Below are 20,159 nucleotides of genomic sequence, written 5' to 3'. Positions count from 1 at the left end.
TGCGAGTCTGATCTGCTCATAAAAGCGTTGCAAACCCCTCACACGTGCTTCTGACACACAGTCATCTCCTATATGTGTTGATTAATCATAATGCTAAGCGCCTTTCCACCATAACATACCTTTTGCTTTTGTAGCGCAGTACAAAACGCAAATATCCAGTAAGCGACATAAACCTCCAAAGTCCAAAAGGTAATAAAAAAACAAGTGTTTAGATGCAAGTTTCACACAAATTGCTAAGAACAGAACGCATCACCTACTGATGATTCTGCGTCCATTAAAATAAATTGGCTGTCTGGATGTGCGCTGCTTATCTGAGACTCCGTAATCAAATGGAGCTTAGTGTTAAAAACTTTCATCGGTGGCATTACGGGGCTGTTTACAAAAGCCTTGTTTGGTTGGTCATATCTGGTCTGGGATGGAATTTCTGGAAATGGACGTGACAAGAGTAATGATTTACAACAGGCTTTTTTATGTTCTTTGAGTACTGAGTAGAGTTTAATTTCCTGCTGTCTCGAAGTTTGTGCGGACGAGCTCTGAGTCATTTTTAAGAGAGCCTGTGTCTGCTGCTCCTGAAGATGATGCTTCTGTTCTGTGGCCGTGTCATTTCCTGTATATCATTTCTTTTATTTTGTGGACAGGTGAGGAAGTTATGACTGCTGTAAACTGTCAATCATGACAAGTGGATCAGTACTAGAGCTGTTAGGCTGCCATCTAGTGCTCTGAAGACAGAGACTTTCTATGATAGACAGAGAATGCTAAACAGGGAGAGCCGGAAACACAAAGCACAGCCATCATGGATTGCTTCTACAATTATGTTTGCAATATCCTATAATAACCAAATGTACACTGTGGCACAGTCGGCAGTGCACACGCTCACAACATATAAGAGTAAAAGGGCAAATGAAGGCAAATAAAAACTTTTACCTTAGGAATGATGCAAATTTTGAAATATGCATTAGTAACAGTATAAAAGGATAGCTTTCTTTACAAAATAAAATAAAAGTAAAATGCAAAAATAAACAATAGAAAATATAATAAAATAAAATAAATTGTTTACCCTACAAAACACAATGAAAACTATATTACGTCCAAACTACTTTGCGTATTCATATCAGGGATTTAGACGTGGGAACATTACTGTTACTCAAAAAACATGAGAACCCACGTCCTCACAGAATGAAGAGAATGGCGCTCTTTCCCACTGCACTTTCTGACCTTCGGATACCCATCTGAGGCACTTTAAGTCAGAATCGGTGATTGTGGCTTGAGGATATGTTGTCCGCTTTACTTCTTTGAAAATAGAACAGAAGCCCCTGCTTAAGGTAGGATAGCAGATTACATGAGTGAATGTCCATGACACGGATGCTGAAAATAATTCTGAATAAAATCTGGTGTCCTATTTTTTAGTACTGCCAACAATTAAACATAATTTCTCCACGTTAATAAAATGCAAAACAAATATCGTTATCACTTCAGAAAAGGTAACACTTACGGCTACGACTTTTCCCTCAATACATTTTTAATTTGATGCTTATTAACAGTTAGTAAGGTAGTTGTTAAGTTTAGGTATTGGATAGGATTAGGGATGTAGAATAAGGTCTTGTAGAATAAGGCATTAATTTGTGCTTAATTAGCATTAATAAATGGCTAATATTTTAGTAGCATGCATGCTAATAAGAAACTAAGAGGTAAGAGGTAAAACTACTGTAATACAATGATGAAACTTTTTCTTGACATTTATTCTGCATTTGGTAAAATGTTTGGTTTTTTTGGAGATTAATCTATATTAACACTTCATATGCAGAATGAAGCGGTGACTTGAAGTCGCACTCCAAAAACCTCTTGTCCTCAGTCAAGGGCATCTATGATTATGTCCTAATTATTTTTAATTCCAGGTGAAATCCACCACAAACAACTGTAGCGAGATCTTAAACCTCTTTTAATCTCTCCGTATGTGCAACATGTGAACTACACATCTCAGCTGTGGGCGAAGCCAAGAGCACACGTGTTTCGCTTTAGGCTGCGCCCTTGGCATTTAGTGACAAGGTCAACCTCAAACACAAAGAACGCATTGAGATACAGCAGACAGAAGCCAAGACAAACAACACAAGTGGCGTTATACTGCTGATAACAGATAAATGCTTGTGTGATGGAGTCCTGATGACGGGTTAGATAGAAAGACTTCCATCCGCTGTGCTTCCAGAAGGTTCAGTATATGTTTACTTTGTGAACGCTGGATGAAGAGTCTGAAAGTGCGTGCGTGAAATGTAGGTTTGACTCAGGTAATGTGTGTGAGTGCTGGGTTATAAACTGAATAATCAAAAAATATGTGATGTTTTTGGTTTGTTTGTTTTTTGGCTACATAAAATTAAGCAACATTGTGACTATTGCAATGACTTTATTGTGCTGCTTATTTGGTCATTAAGCATCCTAAGGGCTGTGTCATTAGATTAGTGTTGTTGTTCTATTGTTGCGTGGATCTTACATCGAACATTTTGATGATTCAAAGATGACTGAAAATCCATGAAAAGAGACAGAATGCATTAATACTATAAAATATAATAGTTAGCGATATCACCAGACCTATGAGACTGTGCGTGTGTGTTTCGTGTGTGAGAGGCAGAGAGTGCCAGTGAGGGTTACTTACAGTAGCATGTTCCTCTAAGTGGGTTGCCAAGGTAGCGATTTTCAGAATCACATCTGCAGTAAATTAAAAGAAAGAACAATTAGTTTAAAAATATGATGCATTTACACAAACAAAATTGATTTGGGAGCAAGTTTTGACCCATCAAGAGAAATAGTTCATCAAAAATATTTAAATTCAGTTTTTATTTACTATAGCTATACAACACAAGACAACAGATATACAACTTTTCTTTTAAAATATGTTTTTAAATATGCTGTGCTCATAATAAATGATACTACGGGGCCATTGAATTCTTCAAGCTGATTGGCTGATGAATGTTCTAAGATGTGCTAATTGTTTTCAGGGAACTGCATGGTGATATAGTTTCAGACAGCACTTTGGCCACATTAAAGTTCCATATCACTTCACCAAATGGTTTTTATTATTGTCTATATATATATATATAAATATAGATATAATACAATATATATATATATATATAATATATATAGATAAAAATGACAGCTCGTTTCAATGTTTTGCAGTTTTATCAGGTATGGAAAGCACATACTCTATCTCTCCCACTCCCTCTCCCTCAGAGACAAACACACACATTAACATACACACTAATGTTGTTAGCGCTACCCTGATGACTTTAACATGAACTTGAAAACAAGGATTTCTTGATTTTGATTTGATTTCTCACAAGCGTGTAATGGCTGCTAAAAATTCAGCTAAAATGTCATCCCAGGGATAAACTATATTTTAAAATATATTCAAATAGAAAACATTTTTTTTTCAACTGCAATAACAGTAACAATAACACTAGGGTTGCACGATTAATCAGAAAAAAAATCTCCATTGATACATAAATGTGATCTCATTTCTAAATTATGCCAATTCGCATTCAGATCATGCCACACATTAATCACACTCACACAATAACATTATAACATCATAGCAGTGCTATGAAACGTATTAATTTAAATGGCTTGTGCCGCTCTAGGGCGGCTTGTCACTGCAACGTCAGTAAGGTTCAACAGTTGAACATTAGCAACCAGGGCAGCGCATTCTGTGTCCTGTGTGAAAGGGCCAAATTGCAAAAGATAACACCACTAATTGCCACAATCATCTCAAGCGTCACCAGAGAATTCCAGCAGAGGTTCCTCAGAACCTCAGGTAATTCCTCAGGAGAATCGTGATCTCATGGAGAAAAATCGTGATTGATATTTTAGCAACAACCCGTGCAGCCCAAGTTTACACTATTACTGGCTTGACTCTATTTTTTTAATCAAACAAATAGCCTTGTTGAGCATAAGAGACTTTCAAAAACATTTAAAAAATGTTAACAACCAAACTTTTTAATAGTAGTGTAAATACCATATCAAAGAACCAAAATTTGTTCCATACCAAACACTAAATTATTCTGCTGCTTTGGCTCAGAACCATGAGTGTGTGTGTTTCTTGTTTGTGGGACCATAAAGGGCTGTGTGGTTGTATTTTTATGGTGATTTCTCCCTATGCTGCAGGTAGTATATTCTTAGCTGAGCTTGAGATGATTATAGTGGACGGGCCGTCAGGTGCCCCACTCCTCTGAGGCCCGAAGAAGAGGATGAGACCACACTTCTGATCAATTCAGACTGACAAACCAAACAAAACCCTTCATGCTGTGCCAAAAGCACAAAACTATCACATACTCTCTCTGTATCTGAAAGACGAGCAAAAAACCCTAAGTGGAATATACAGCATAAACACGCCTTTTTAATACATATGAGAAACATGCATTAGTTTAAACAGTGGGTTAAAGTAATGCGTAAGCTTACATAGTAGAAAAGAAGAACTATCGGGATGTTCTTGTATCAAGGGCAAAGGTGCTGATAAGTTTTTGTGCAGAGCATTTATTTTTAATGCCCATTTTTGATATCAATACATTCAGTCAGGATTGTAAGAGATTGTGAGGACGACTGACGGGGAGAGAGAGAGTGAAGAACACAGTGGCATGTCTGGTTCAGTTTAAAGCAAACACTCATTACTGGCATGTAAACACCGAGTGTTTATTATTCACCTCATGCTAGAGAAGCAGTGAGTTCATGTGTGTGGATTCAGAGCTCAATAAACACACAGATGGATGGACGGACCAGCAGGGCAAACACGCATGATTAATCACCAAATTGCCCTTTGAAGTGGAGAAGTGGCCGAGGGCCCAAAAAGGGCACTGCATTGAAATCATAGAATAAAGAAAAAACATTGCTTTTATTTTATCAAAAATGCAGCAAAAAAACAGAAATAATGGGAAATGTTATTATATTTTAAATAACTGTTTGCTATTTTCTTATATTTTAAAATGCAATTTATTCCTGTGATTTCAGCAGCCATTATTTCAGTGTCACGTGATCCTTCAGAAACCATTCTAATATTCTGATTTTGTTATAAAGAAACACTTATTATTATTACTTAATCATTTTGTGGAAACAGCGATGCATGTTAATATTTCTGGATTATTTAATGAATAGAAAGTAAAAAAAAAAATTACTGCAAACAGAAATCTTTTGTGTGATCATTTCAAAGCCTCCTCGATGAATATACTTTTTTTCTTTAAACCTCACTGTCTAAACTTTTGAACAATAGTGTAGTTCTGAAATAATATCTGTGGGTAGGTTTGTCATTTACCAAGATAACGGTAACACTTTACAATAAGATGTAATGTTTGTTAACATTAGTTAATCTATATTCAAACATGAACAGACAGTAAACGTTGTTATTTTATTCTCTGAGCAAAAAATGAGCTTTCTTGCCGTGTGTAACGGAGGTCTAAGTGAACGAAAACATCTTGCTAAGTTTTAAGTATGAAAGTGCAGTGTATAAAGTTATTGACTCTCAAAAGAGTCTCAACGAGACATTTAAAAAAAAAACGAGTCCCAAGCCGTTTGACTTTGATGTCAAAATAAAACATCAGCATACTGAACGCCCAATTGTTGCTCTTTTCGCATTGGTCTGAATGAAAATGCTAATTCATTCTATGCCACTAGGTGCCGTGTTTGTAGTGTTTAAAGTTCACAAAGACTGCTTTAAATGAAATCAACGGAAATCAAATGAAAAAATTCATTCTTGAACTAATCATTTGTGAGTTGTTGAACAAATAAATGCATATTATAAGAAAATGACATTTTTTTGACCTTGCATGTATAACAACCTGTTGTTTTAGACTCCTAAAACCCAACTCCCCAAAAAAGTATGAATCTTTCATAACCTATAATGGGGCGATTTAAACATCTTTCAGTCAACAGAATTGTTTTAGGTTCTAAGGGGAAAAGGATTCAGCAGGAGGGTAAAATCATGCATGACACCACCTCAAGACAAAAACAGGCGTAAAAAGAGGGCATAAAAGAAAGGCAGTTCCCTCTAGGGCTCCAATAAAATTATATTATTCGAGGAACGTTTTTAATGCTGAGTGTTCACCATACACAGTGGGACAACCATTCACACTGTGCTCCGATTAAAACAAAACATTTCATTATTGTTTAAACATTGCTAATTTTCTTCAACTTCTGCCTGCTTTTAAAACTCGTATTTCTTCTCCTTGGCTTTACACTGCACTGTGCCATAGAGTACCAACTGTTAAGGCATTTTTTCAGCTTTTTTTTTTTCATCCGAAGAACGGTTACTTACTGACCCTCATGTCGCTCCGAACCAGTATGACTCTCTTTCTTCAGCAGAACAAAAAAGAACATATTCTGGAAATCAAACATTTTGGTTGCCATTGACTTCCAGAATACCTTTTTGTCCAAATAATCAAAGTCGAAAGGACCGAGAAATGACATGATGTTGTGCAACAGCAGGTGTCCTGCACCAGCGGGCCGGGCAACTGCCACTGAGATGAATGGCAATGCTAACACATTGCTAAGCTTTCTCCAGGTATTACTGACCTCCTTGCTGTTGGATGGCATCAGTCAGTCGGCCAACAGATTAAAAGCAAGTGCAGCACACCATGAGGTCCAGAAAAAGTGTGAAAGAAAGACATAACAAGACAGGGACTGAGAGAACAAATAAGGGGATGGAAAATGAAAACAGCAGGTGTCAGACAGTGGGCATGCCCTCTAGTCATCTGTCTAGTCCTACTGCTCACTTAGTTTGAAGGAAAGAAAGAAGACAAGCAGGTGAGGGAGAGAGTGGTAAGCCGACTGCCCTGTGTTGATCCTTCTAGCCACACGGTAACAGGCCCTCATCCTGACTAAATAAACAGAACGTGTGTGGCGCCTGCTCGCAGGAGACTGAATTAGCAGATAAATCCTCCGAGTGCCACGTCTCACACTGAGACAGCTCTGTGTGTGCGTGTCTCACAAAAGCACACGCAATTGTTGCTCGCAGGGTTTAAGCGTTCTTGCTCGAGTACTCCTCAGGAGGGCCTGTCTAATTAAATAGCGGCTTCCTCGTGGAACAAAAGCGTATAAACACACACACAGTTCGAGACGTAAAAAAAAGGGGATATTAAGCTGAAATGAAACAAACATTAGCAAGATGAGAGTAGGTGTGGTGAATGGAAATCTATGCTGCTAGGCTACTGTATAAAACACCCAAAAATGGCATTTTATCATTAACATAATGCTTACAATAATAACTAGACGACTAAACTTTGTAAACAATATTTGTTGTTGCCGATGTCTGAGAGCTTACGTAAATAGATGGATAGATAGAAAGAGATAGTAGTAGTGCCAGCTAGTTTTGTCACTTTTGTGCCGCTAATGAAAATATATATTAACAAAGCATCAATAAAACGCAGGTGCTTACGGGGTTTTCCCTGAAAGTTCATTCCTGAACAAATGTTTTTGAAAGAAGCGATTGAATGTTTGATTCAAATGACTCACTCATAAAAACATCCACTTGTCACCACCTACTGGTGAAGACATGTAACTTACAGAAGCAGTGACTGAAAAATCTTCACCGTTGTCTCTATTACTGGGTTTTCATCGAAAGTAGTGAATTTTATCTTATGTGCAAAATAAGAATGTCTCATAAAACATTTGCGAATAAGCATCCAACTAGCTCCATCCAAAATCGTCAAACCGTCACTAAATATCAAGAAATGTAAGAGAAGCCAGTACATACAATGTTTTTTGCATATAATAAACTACTTGTGCCTCAGAGCAAGCAAATGAAACACAATAAATGCAGCCATCACTTTCGGAGTTCTGGGAAGCAATAATACAGAAATATTTTGACAACAGACTTTGCTCTATGACCATAACACCATTTCAGATGTTGTGCAATAAGAACAGTCTGTGAAGTCAGCTAATGCTGTCACATGATTTTTAATGCGTACGGAGTAATTTATTCCATCTCCCTTATTCGATTATTTTTTTTCACAAATCAAAAAACACCTCCAATGAGCATAAAAGTTTTTTTCAAATTAAGTGATTTTTTTTTCTGATGCAGTTTTTCAAAATGCACATTGCCAGTATTTATTTTTGTTCAAGCATCTTTAAACTCTGCTTTAAAAGCATAATTTTGAACTCAGATACAATAAGAGAATAGAGCCTTTAGAATGCCATTGCGAGATGAACATATTAGAATGAATACATAACCAAATTAAAAATTACCAAATTTTTTTAATCATCCACCATGTTTTCTTCAGTGTACAGTGAAGAAAAAATGTATGTTAATATCTACATATCAAGGACTATATCTTCTTGCGAAAAAGTGTCACTTAACGGTTTAGCTTTTTTCCCACATTTGTGCATTTTATATAGTTTATTATGCAGGTTGTCCTTTATTGGAAAATATCAAAGGGTTTGTAAGAATTGTATGGTGCATTCAACTGTCTAACCTGAAATCTACTGTGTTGTATCTCACATACGGATAACACTAATGTTAGCAGCCCAGTGCAACATCCAGGTGAGAGGATGTCTGTCTTTATGAACTGTTCCAACAGGACTACCTTTCCCTCCTCTAAACGAGTACCACATCTTCGCCTCTCCCGCCGTGCTCAACAGACACCTCAGCTCATTACAGGAAACAGGCTAAAACAGGCCATGGGCCACCTGCTAGCTCCCTCCCTTTTTTCCCTTCAGTCTGCCTTTTCCTTGATCCGTCTTTCTCTCATTTTATTTTCTCACACTCTCTCCCTCTGACTCTCGCCCTTTCTCGCGCTTTCAAACACAAAGACACGAAGCAACAAAGAGAAGAACCTTGAAAGAGACCTTGGTGTTCACTGTCTCACAGATTTTAGAGACTCACTCACTTTCTGTCAATCTCTCTATATATAACACTAGTTGAATTCCTTGTCATGTCGGGTTGACTGCTTTCGAAATAGTACTGAAAAAATGAAACGTGACCATGAAATGAGAGCCATATGAAAAAAACAACAACAAATAAGATTGCCTTAATATATCAGTTGTTTTAATAACACATTATTTCGGTAGTCCACTTTAGTAGACTACTTTAACTACTACTAGTAACTACTTTAGTATTACAAAGTTACTTATAGTTAGTAGAATGTCTAAAGTGTACTACCAATATAAAGTGTAACCGTGGTATGTTAAAAATGGCGGTGCAATGACAGCAAAATGGACACTTGTCTTTCAGAACTTTTCAGAACAACTTTCAGAAAATATTGTCACAAACATGCCAAGATGCCAAAGCTGCAATCGAGTTGTAGTTTTCAACATTTACAATCTCATTTTCAAGAATTACCTATGCTTTCCACATTGACATCAATACAACCTTTCTATTGCACAGATTATTTATAAAGGAAAATTGGCGCTTAGGTTATTAAGATGTTATATTTGCTGCCATGGAAGTAATCCCTTTTAGGAGCCTTTATTTTTAAGAGATTATTAGTGTTTATTAAATGTATCACTGAAGTAGGTTTATCAATTTTTGTCTTAAAGTGTTACGTGGTATTTGTGGATGAAATTAAACATAGAAACATGCTTATTGGTGCTCTAAAAGGGAGCGATTTCCTGTATGTATGTATGTATCTATCGATCTACATCTAAAAGATCTAAAGGAAAAACTGTTATAATCTGTTATAGCAGCAAAGGTAGGACTAAAGCAAATATGAAAGAAAAATCGTGTGTTTCGTCTTCTGCAACACTTGGTCATAATTTCTCGATTTCAATTAAATATCAATTTTACACCTGACATTTCTCTTAAAATCCTTCAAGGGAAATACAAATAGACACAAATGAGAAAACAGCTGAAATGCAGTAAGAGTTCAGAGCAATCTTTCACGGAACCATAGATATGAAGTACACAGAACAAACATTTTGCATGTTGTGAGGTTGTGTGGTACACTGCAAAAAAAGCATGTTATCAACAGAGACGAAAGCGAAAAGGAGAAACAGTCCATCAAAACACACATATTCACAGCTGTTGGGCCAGCTTACCCAGCTCATTTCACTGAACACACAAACAGGCACATCTGAAGATAAAATGGGGCACAGATAAACATTCAGACCTAGAACTCCAGACGTAAACATCCAGACCCAAATACAAACCAAAATCAGAGCACACACATTTTCATATGCATTTACAAATCTGCATGTAGACAGTAGAGGCCACACCAATAAGTTTAAGATGGATCCACCTGTGTGTCCAACAAATACTGCATGTTTCATCACTATTACATGCATTTCATTAAAACGTAGGCCATTAAGCATATGGAGATCACGCTTTCATAGAAGCAAGGCTGATGCACCGTTACATGCTTAAAGACATGTGATTCAGCAGTCGGGCTGCATCGCGAATGTTGGGTGAGTCACTGTCTTTAATCACTTCAGCGGTTCCTATGGTGATGTGAAAGTACAGTTAGTGCTAGCCACTTCGTGCAGGTAAACTTATTTGTGACTGTACGCAACAACAGGTGGGCAACAAAATGCATGTCTACCCAGCTGACCTAATGTTTTTTGGCTCATTTTGAAATGCATTCCTGTTCACCATTGCTTTTAGCAGAAATGCAGCATCCTGGTTTATATTAAATGAAGTTCGGAGTAGATTTAGAACTCAAGAAACTGATTCGGAATGGTTGTTTGAACTGGATTCAAAATCCGTGCTGAAAATATATGTAGGCCTACCAGGATTAGATTGTATGGAGTCAATAAATGGGCGTGATGATGGGGAAAAAAAATAAAAAATTTGACAGTAACCATATAGTGAAGCGGGGAAAATTCAGATGGGAGGGGAAAAAATTCACTGCATTGTGTAGCAAAAAAACTTTGTTTCTGTTCAGAATGATGCAAGATAAAAATCTAAGGATACAAAAAAGGAGCATGCGCCTTAAATGTGCGATATTGACTAACATGATTAATGGAAAAATCTATAATGGTCCTAATATACTAGGCATCACTATGAATTTTTTTTTAAGCCAATGGAATGTAGATGGACAAATTACATTAGGAAACATTATATTGCAATGCCTTTACTTTATTCTTAGTACTGTTACTGCACTTTACATTATTTTGCAAAAGTTTTCCATTCTCTGATAAAACCTTCATAGGCAAGTAAACTAAATCAACAGGAAATGATAAAATTCTTAAAGTTTACTGTGAAACCATTGTTTGTTTAATGACAAGTTACTGGAATGAAATAACACTATTAAGTGGGTACCAGAATTTTTATTTTTTTCTAACTGGGTCCTATGAGTCATATGAGTGCACTGTAACAGAGTAAATACTCCTACATGTGCATCAGTTCCACTGCCATGTGATGTGCTGCATGAAACATCAACCCCAGCTAGTACCAACAAACAGAACAAATCCATCCATGCGGTTCAGGCCTGCGTTTGAAGTTCTATTGCTTGTGTGCCATCTAACTCTCCACCCACGGGTCACATTATAAAAATGTGATATTTAAAACAAAAAAAGGATAGAGGGTGTATGGAAAAGGAAACTTTTGAGAACTATCCTGAAGTCCTAGGGAACTCATTACTGCTTAATACATTATCAGTGCCAATGGCGGTGGTGCAGCCTGTTACAAATACATCCACACAGCACTCTGTTTTTATGGACCTCAGTACATTCACACACACAGGGCACAATGTCAGCCCCAAAAGTGCTATTTAAGCCACTGATAAGTTCCCTTTGCCACTGAGAACAGGGGCTCGCTGACACAGCACAGTAGAGGTTGCCATTAAAATTAATGTCCTGGGATTAGAAAGACACTTAGGTGGGAATTAATAACAGAGAACTTACGAGAGGGTTAAACGTGTGAATAAAATGTGCTATGATGCTAATGAGAGCATGATAATGTGAGAAAACTTGTTGAAGGTCTCATGTCTATCATTCTCTAACTGACAGGCCACTGGGAGGATTGCTGGTGATGCAGTCATACTCACAGCTGGCATTGGTCCCCTTTGACCCCTTTAGTGGTACAGTAGCATTTCCCTGAGCTGGAGTCCTAGTGTCACTCAAACTGATTTAATTTCAAAATGGTAAAATAAAGATACAAAAAGGCAGGCAGGTAGAACAGGCAGGCAGGATAATCACAGGTAATGACATCAGGTAAGGCAGCGCTCGGACAAACAGAACTCAAAACACAGGACTTAATTGACGAGACACAGCTGATGACAATAACATAATTAACACGGAGGGAAGGCAGGGCACAGGAGCACTCAAAGAGTCCAGATGTTTTTACCTGGACCAAAATGACTCAGTACGGATCCCCAGGAGTTACAGCCAGGGAGGAGACAGGAGGAGCAGCAGGAGGAGATCCAGAGCCCAGCTAATGGTCAGCGGAGGAGGAGCCAGGAAGGAGACAAAGCAGGAGGAGATGCTATGGTGGTCCAAGGTGGAGCCGACGGAGGAGGAGCCCACATGATAAGTTGGAGACGGAGAGCCAAAGAGCCAGGTTGGAGGTCAAGGCGACGCCGCAGCTTCGCGACTGACACGGAGGGGGACGGGAAGGACGCGGCGGAGCCAGAGCGACTGAGGACTGAGGTGAAGCCGGAGGGAAGGAGGAGCCTGACAGAACGAGGCAAAGCCGGAGGAGAGGAACAGACCAAGACGATGGAGCCTGGTGGAGCTGGTGGACTGACGGACACGGTGCCATTAACGAGGAGGAGTCTGGGTCTCGGAGGCAGGACGGTGAGGCAATGTCCAGCCCCAGACCCGTGGCGTGCGGATGGTGAGCTGAGGAAGCCGCGGGGCTGCTGGGATCCATAAGTTCCCTTTGCCACTGAGGACATTGCGGGCACTGGGAGGAGCGACGCGGGCGCGGGCACACAGCACAGCACTAGGAGAGGTTGCCATTAAAATTAATGTCCTGGGATTAGAAGAAATGGCTATGGCTGGGGAACCAGCGAGCTAACGGGGCGGCTGGCGGAACCAGCTAAACTAACGGGACGGCTGGGCGGAACCAGCGGGCTAACGGGACGGCTGGGGAACCAGCGGGCTAGCGGGACGGCTGGGGCGGAACCAGCGGGCTAACGGGAGAACCAGCGGGACGGGACGGAGCGGGCTTAGGTTACAGGAACTCAGGATGTGCCCAGAGTCCAATAACATCATGCAGATGCCCCTGGATGATGCTAATGATGGCATGATAATGCAGAAAACTTGCTTGAAGGTCTCAGCTCGGGTCTATCACGGCTCTGGTCTCTCTGAACGTGGTCACGCTCGACTCCGACAGGCCACTGCGGTGGAGGATCTTGGGGCTGGTGATGTCCTCAGGCGCAACCATCATGGTTGATTTGCAGGACACCACCACTGACGTGACGCTGGGAGACCGCCCCGGACAGCTGCGCTTGGCTGGAGGTGTTAAGTCCACGGAAATGAGTCGAGCAGAGAGCAGTGTTACATAGTTCTGTATAGTCCTCGAGAGAGCAATCCCCTGCTCCAGGCTGGCAAACAGACAAACAAAAACAAAAAATAAGGGGAAAATACGGAAGCGTTCTGTCACGGTTTGTGGTAAGCACGAGAGCACACAACGAGAGAAAAGTAAACTTAAACGGATTTAATTTCAAAATGGTAAAAAAAGATACAAAAATCTGCAGGAGGTAAGGAACTCGGATAAACAGAACTCAAAAGGCAGGGTAATTGACAGAGACACAGCTGATGACAATAACATAATTAACACGGAGGGAAAAGGAGCACATGGCACGGGACAAAACAAACAAAGAGTCCAGAGATGTGACAGCGTGGTTGTTACATCTGCAGGCTGGAGAGAAGATAGAAGAGGCAGACAGAGAAAAAAAGGGGAAGAGGAACATTTTTACAGGGATAGTTCAACCAAAGATGAAACATCTGTAATTTGATTACTTACTCTCATCTCGTTTCAAACCTATATGACATTGTTTTGTGGAACAGGATACAGGATAGGAAAAATTGGAGATATTTTTACAAAGAAAGCTTCAGTGAAGCTAAGTAAGCTTTCACACTTTACAAAGGATGCAAATACACCATAAAAGTAAAAGTAGTCCATCAAAGTCTTCAAAAGTTATTGTTTGAGGAACAGACCAAAATTCATAATTCACTGATTATCTTCTCTTTCGTTGTAGAAATAGCATGGTCCAATATGGTGCCTCTAGTAGAAGGAAGTCCTGCCTTCTAAATAAACAATTTAGCAAATTAGTAAAATTATTGCATCAATGCAGTTCTTGTTAGGGACTCCAGAAACTGTCCAGCAGTTTTTGTGACTTATGTATTTATTCGAGTAGATTTGGTCTTGCATGCACAAAAAAAATAAATGGAGGCAAATATGGCCACCAAAGGATCTAACTTCACTTGAAAAGACTTTGCTGTTACCCGCTAAAATCTGATTTTATTGAGTTCCCAAGAAAAAGATTTGGACTGGCTATTTGAACTAGATCATATGATTCTTACAGGTAGTTTGATTCAAAAGAATGATTCATGCGTAAATGGGACATCACCACCACATAAACTCTCAATAAATGCAAAGTTTTTGGATGAATGCTCCCCTTATGTGGAATTACAACACTCTATAAACAAACAGAGCTATGTTTGCATTTAAAGGGAATCGGATAAAGGTATTGGATCGGATCGGTTCTGAAAAAATGCATCCCTAGTTTAGTAGCCATTGACTTCCATTGTATGACTGACAGACTGCAACAGTTTGAGTTAAAAATCTGAAGAAACAAAAGTTTACTGAAGAAACAAAGCCACCTACATCTTGGATGCCCTGGGTGTAAGCCGATAAACATCAAATTTTTATTTTTGGGTGAACTATCCCTTTAAACAGACAATTAATGTGACAATTTTAACAAACCCAAGTCTACATCTCTGGGGTTAGTGTTCCAATTTTCTCATTACAGATGCAATTCTCATTAAAGGTTATCAGACAGTAATATCAGAATGAAACCACATACACAAACAAACTGAGTTTAGCCCAGTGCAAAGACTGTTATTCACCAGAGAGAGAGAGAGTGTGTGTGTTCATTAAGCAGATTAGCATCACAGAGGTGAGGCTCCTGGACAAGCAAGATTATTCCATTCTTCACAACTAATTTACAACAGTAGCCACTCCAAAATAAATAACCATATGAGAGCCAAAAAACAAATGGCCAAATTAACTATTTGGTTTGTGGTATAGTGGCTAAAGCTATCTGAGATGGTACTGAGTTTGCACTTCTCTTCTGGAATTTTGGACCAGTCTGCTTTGGGCCGTACAGATTTGAAGGGTTCCTTCTAGTAACTGCTGTTTCTCCACAGGTGTTCTATGAGATTTAGTCCTGAACTCATTGCTGGCCACATCAAAAATCTCCTGCACCTCATCTTAAACTTATTTTGGGTGCTTTTTGAAGTATCCTTTGGGAAGTATCCTTTCTGACACTGGCCCTAACATGGTGCCCCAGAATTCTTTGGTTGTCTTCAGATTTGACCGTCAGTCACAGACATCCAGTGTCTGAAGCACAAAGGAATCAAAAAAACATCAGTGGATCTCCACCTTGATTGATTGTAGGGACTGTGTTCATTTGTTTGAAGACCTTGTTTGGTTTTCTGTAAATTACAGAATGACACGCTTTAATAAACAGCTCTATTTTCATTTCATCTGTCCACAGGACCTTCTCCCAGAAGGATTTTGGCTTCCTCAGGTAAGTTTTAGACTACAGACAGCAGTAGGCTCCTCCTGGGTCTCCTACAATAACATCACTTTTCATTCAGATGGCAATGGATAGTGCAAGTTAAAAATGTTGTACACTGGAGCCTGCAAGTCAGCTTGAATTCATTTGGAAGTTGATCAAGGTTCTTTATCCACTATTTGAACAATATTTCACTGCAAACTTTTATCAGTTTTTCTCTTTTGTCCACATCCAGCGAGATAAGCTACAGTGCCGTGAGCAAATTCTTGACAACGTTGCACACACAGGACACAGGAACATTAAGATCTGAGAATAGATGTATCCTTAAGATTGTCAATGCTTTTCTATAATTTTTGGTTCTCGAATCCTCAAGCAATTCTGCACTCTTCTTTATAACACAGACACAAAACACAAAGGATGACTTTTCTCTAATTTAACTACTATATTGCCAACACATGTGACTTGCTACAGGTGACTTTAATTATAAATTAAAGGACCATCATATGCTTGAAAAAAAGACAAACAAACACGAGAATACCAAAGCATGTGTAATGTGTAATATTCTAGAAAAAGTGCTGCATTACCTGACAGAAATATATATATATATATATATATATATATATATATATATATATATATATATATATATATATATATATTGTATACGTGATTCAAAATAACAGATTTTCTCACCTTTTATATTACAAGGTGAAAATCTTATAAAGTTATAAGTTTGCTTATAATAGCACACCTTCCTGTATTGTAACCGCTGCAGTTGACTAAAGCATCTGCTAAATTACTGCATTTTTTTCCTTAACAGGTATCTGAGGGTTTTCACAGCCAAAGATCCAGGTGTTTGACAGAACATTTATCTCTTTCACAGAACAATTGCACACTATTATGAGGTAAGACTGTTTATGTGGATCTAGTCACGTGTCTTTATGCTGTACACATTAATGAGCTGGTTTAATCACTGTGTAGTTTATATAATGTATGGCTGTATTTGTAACACTACACACCAAACCTTCTCACTGCAACTGATGTCAGCAGATTCTACAGGCCTTAAAAAACCCTCCGCCCAGAGTGTCATATTATACAATGCCATTAGACTATAAAATGAACTAGCTGCCTTTACAGAGCGACCCTGCATAAAAAGGTTTTCCATTGACTTGTTTAAATAGCATGGGATGGCTCTCCCAGTCAGAGATTTTATTTGGACCCAGATACAGCCGTAAAAGGCCTGTCACATTTCTAAATAAAATAAATAAAGAGCAACAAAGAGCGAGAAAAAGAGAGAGAAGAAAAGAACACAGACTTTTTATCAAGAGGCTTTACAGCTTGTTGGCTTTTTATCTGCAGGTCTGTTCTTTACACAACTCTCTGTTCAAATTCTGCAATCGCTCTTTCATTCCACCCAACAAGAGACAATCGACAAAGGAAAATATTCATTTCTTACCACTCAAAATATTTTATTGCTGTTGTCTGCTAAACGATTCACTATTATGAGTGTTCAAACTTTGTGCTATGGACATGAAATAATGAAAGATAGTAAAGTATGATGCGGAACAAAATATTAGAGACCATTCATTTCAAACGGTGCATTAAAGTGCAGTAACATAAAAGGCTTCAAATCATGTCAGTATGGCATACACGTGATTTTCACAATGAACTCATACGTGTACATGCATGTTCGTACACATTATGCGTATGTGTGCATTTGTGCATCAGTATGCGTGTCAGTTTGACAGGACTGTGGGGACGGGCCGCCTGCCGCAGAGTGTCGGTGGCTCCACTCTGCATGCCGCAGAAAGATTTATAGCTAAATTATGATGTGTAAAATGTACTCACATTATAGCAGAGGAACAGCACTGCCTGGAGCTGCTGTTTCAGCACTTACTCTGAAAGCGATGGACTACAAACACACACTCACTCACACACGCAGGCACATGCGCACACATACGCTCTCTCATAAATATTTCTGCCAAAAGCCATTTAGGCCCTGGAAATGACAAAACACACACTCACAAACACGCTTACAATGAAAGTAGTCACCTAACCATGTCTAACAAAACTTTTTCATAACGCACACAAACATTAGCATATATCTGACATGCTTCATTTAGATCCACAATAAAACTTAATGAAAGAAAGGAAATAAATATGAAAATAAAGGGAGACAGAAGAGATAAACTGATATTTGTATGCAAACAGACCGTGGAACATAAGTGACAAGCGAAGGCTTTCATAAATCCTAACAAAAAGATGCACGCGCACACACACACACACACACACACACACACAGACACACACAGATGACATTAAAGCTGATGGAAATTAAACCAGTCTAGAAAGAAACATGGCTCAGATGCAATTCATTTTGAATTTACGACTGGCTGAAAGTCACATCTGATAATGCAAAGAGGGTATTTGGGTTTTACTAAATTGACTATGGTGCATTGTTTAAAAAGTGAAAACTGCTCAGCGTGCCAAACATCTTTATATCATCTTTCTATGAACATGCAAACTCAGATGCGCGTGTCCTCAAAGCTCTTATTGTGCAAGTGTATACATGTAAGTTAGAAATTATGCATGTACTTATGTATTCATGTTGGTTTAAGATGTCAAGAAACGTTTCCATCAGTGACTCGAAAACAAGATGGCGTAAACAGCAGTAAAAAGTATTACGTATACCTTCAATATATGTGGGCACATACAACAAAAAACATTTTAAATGTTACTAAATATATTTTTCAAATTAAAATAATTTTAACATATATCAGAATAATTTCATATCATGTTTTTTGGGGAAATAAAGAAAAAAAAGAAAGAAAGCAAGAAAGAAAGTATATCATTAATTTAAACCTATTAATGGGACAAAACAATACCATGTTCCATCATGAATCATTCAAGATTATTAATAATTATCAGTGATAAAAAGTAGATATGTCTGCTTCATGAAACTAAAAAATATGCATTTTTTTCTCCTATTTTTGACTTCCTGTTCGCTCTCTTTCTTATTCACCTATGTAAATGTACTGAACCCTAAATAAGGTTACTCCTTCCTGGCTTGTTAGAAGGCAAAGTAATGCTTCATTACCATCCTCTTATCTATATTTATATGGACAAGATAATATAGCCTATACACACTGTATGCACACGATTCAAAGAACTATAATTTAACTCTAAAGGTAAAATTCCCATATCTGACGCAAACATGACAATAAGAGATGAGTCACTTTTATATAAAACTCACATACAGTTGTAATGGCAGAAGCCAAAGCCATTCTGAGTAAATTGGTTCCAGGTAAGTGTTTCTCCACTCACCTCTATGGGGCAGAAGGTTTTAATTAATGGATAGGAAGGTGAGCCTGGTGCTGAGGCCCTCATGACCTCCGTTGTCAGCTCGCAGTGATGTGCTACTATACTGAGCCAAATACAGCAGATGCTGCCAGCCAACTCCATGGAGACATTGCAAAGACTGAGCCACTGTACAGGGACATCAGCAGCTAAAGGACACATACAGTTCTAGTGTACTACCAACACTGCTGATCTGCCAGGAAAACACTGTTCAAACATATACACAGATATGTAACATACATGCAACATCAAATAATATAAGAAATATTTTTTTTATATTTTAATGTAACTTTATGATTTCAATATTGTAATACTTATGGATTTTATTGTAGAAATATAGATATATTTGTAATAATAGTATATAATAATATGTATGTAATGACAGTAATATAATAGTATAATAATATTTGATATAAATGCTATGTAATATCTAACAAGATAATCATTTTGTTTATGTTTTTGTTTTGTTTAAGTTTATGATTTCAATATTGTAATATTGTAATGTATATTTTATTCTGTCCATCCATCCATCTTCTTTCGATTATCCAGGGCCGGGTTGCAGGGGCAGCAGTCTAAGCAGGGATGCCCAGACTTCCCTCACCCCAAACACTTCATCCAGATCTTCCGGGGGAACACTGGGGTGTTCCAAGGCCAGCTGACAGACAAAGTCTCTCCAGTGTGTCCAAGGTCTTCCTCCGGGGGCCTCCTCCCAGTGTGACATCCGGAACAGATGCCCGAGCCACCTCTGCTGGCCTCTCTTGATGTGGAAGAGCAACGGTTCTACTCCGAGCTCCTCCAGAGTGACTGAGCTCCTCATCCTATCTCTAAGGAAGAGCCCAGCCACCCTGCACAGGAAACTAATTTCAGCCACCTGTATCCAGGATCTCATCCTTTCGTCATGACCCAAAGCTCTAATAGGCTAGAATAGGAATGTAGATCGACCAATAAATCGAGAGCTTCATCTTGCAGCTCAGCTCCTTCTTCACCACGACAGGCAGGTACATTGACCCCATTACTGCAGAGGCTGCACCGATCTGTCTGTTGATCTCTCATTCCATCCATCCCCACTCATAAACAAAAGCCCAAGATACTTAAACTACCTCAATTAAGGTAGGAACTCTACACCATCCTGAAGAGGACAAGCCA

The 20,159-nt window shown here is 38.6% G+C and overlaps 1 protein-coding gene across 1 annotated transcript in view; it reads right to left on the bottom strand.

The window, feature by feature from the left end:
• atrnl1a (attractin-like 1a) overlaps positions 1–20,159 on the bottom strand; it is a 184,631-nt gene that overhangs the window by 102,267 nt on the left and 62,205 nt on the right. The window contains exons 21-24 of the mRNA XM_043255880.1: positions 13,732–13,774; positions 12,730–12,853; positions 11,958–12,019; positions 2,648–2,700 (exon numbers count right to left, since the gene is read on the bottom strand). Of these exons, the coding sequence (XP_043111815.1) occupies positions 2,648–2,700; positions 11,958–12,019; positions 12,730–12,853; positions 13,732–13,774 (282 nt within the window). The remainder of the gene's footprint in view (positions 1–2,647; positions 2,701–11,957; positions 12,020–12,729; positions 12,854–13,731; positions 13,775–20,159) is intronic.

This window comes from Puntigrus tetrazona, chromosome 13 (genome assembly GCF_018831695.1).
Source record: "Puntigrus tetrazona isolate hp1 chromosome 13, ASM1883169v1, whole genome shotgun sequence".
In the NCBI taxonomy this organism is placed as follows: Eukaryota; Metazoa; Chordata; class Actinopteri; order Cypriniformes; family Cyprinidae; genus Puntigrus; species Puntigrus tetrazona.
This window is presented reverse-complemented; position numbering and strand designations above follow the sequence as displayed.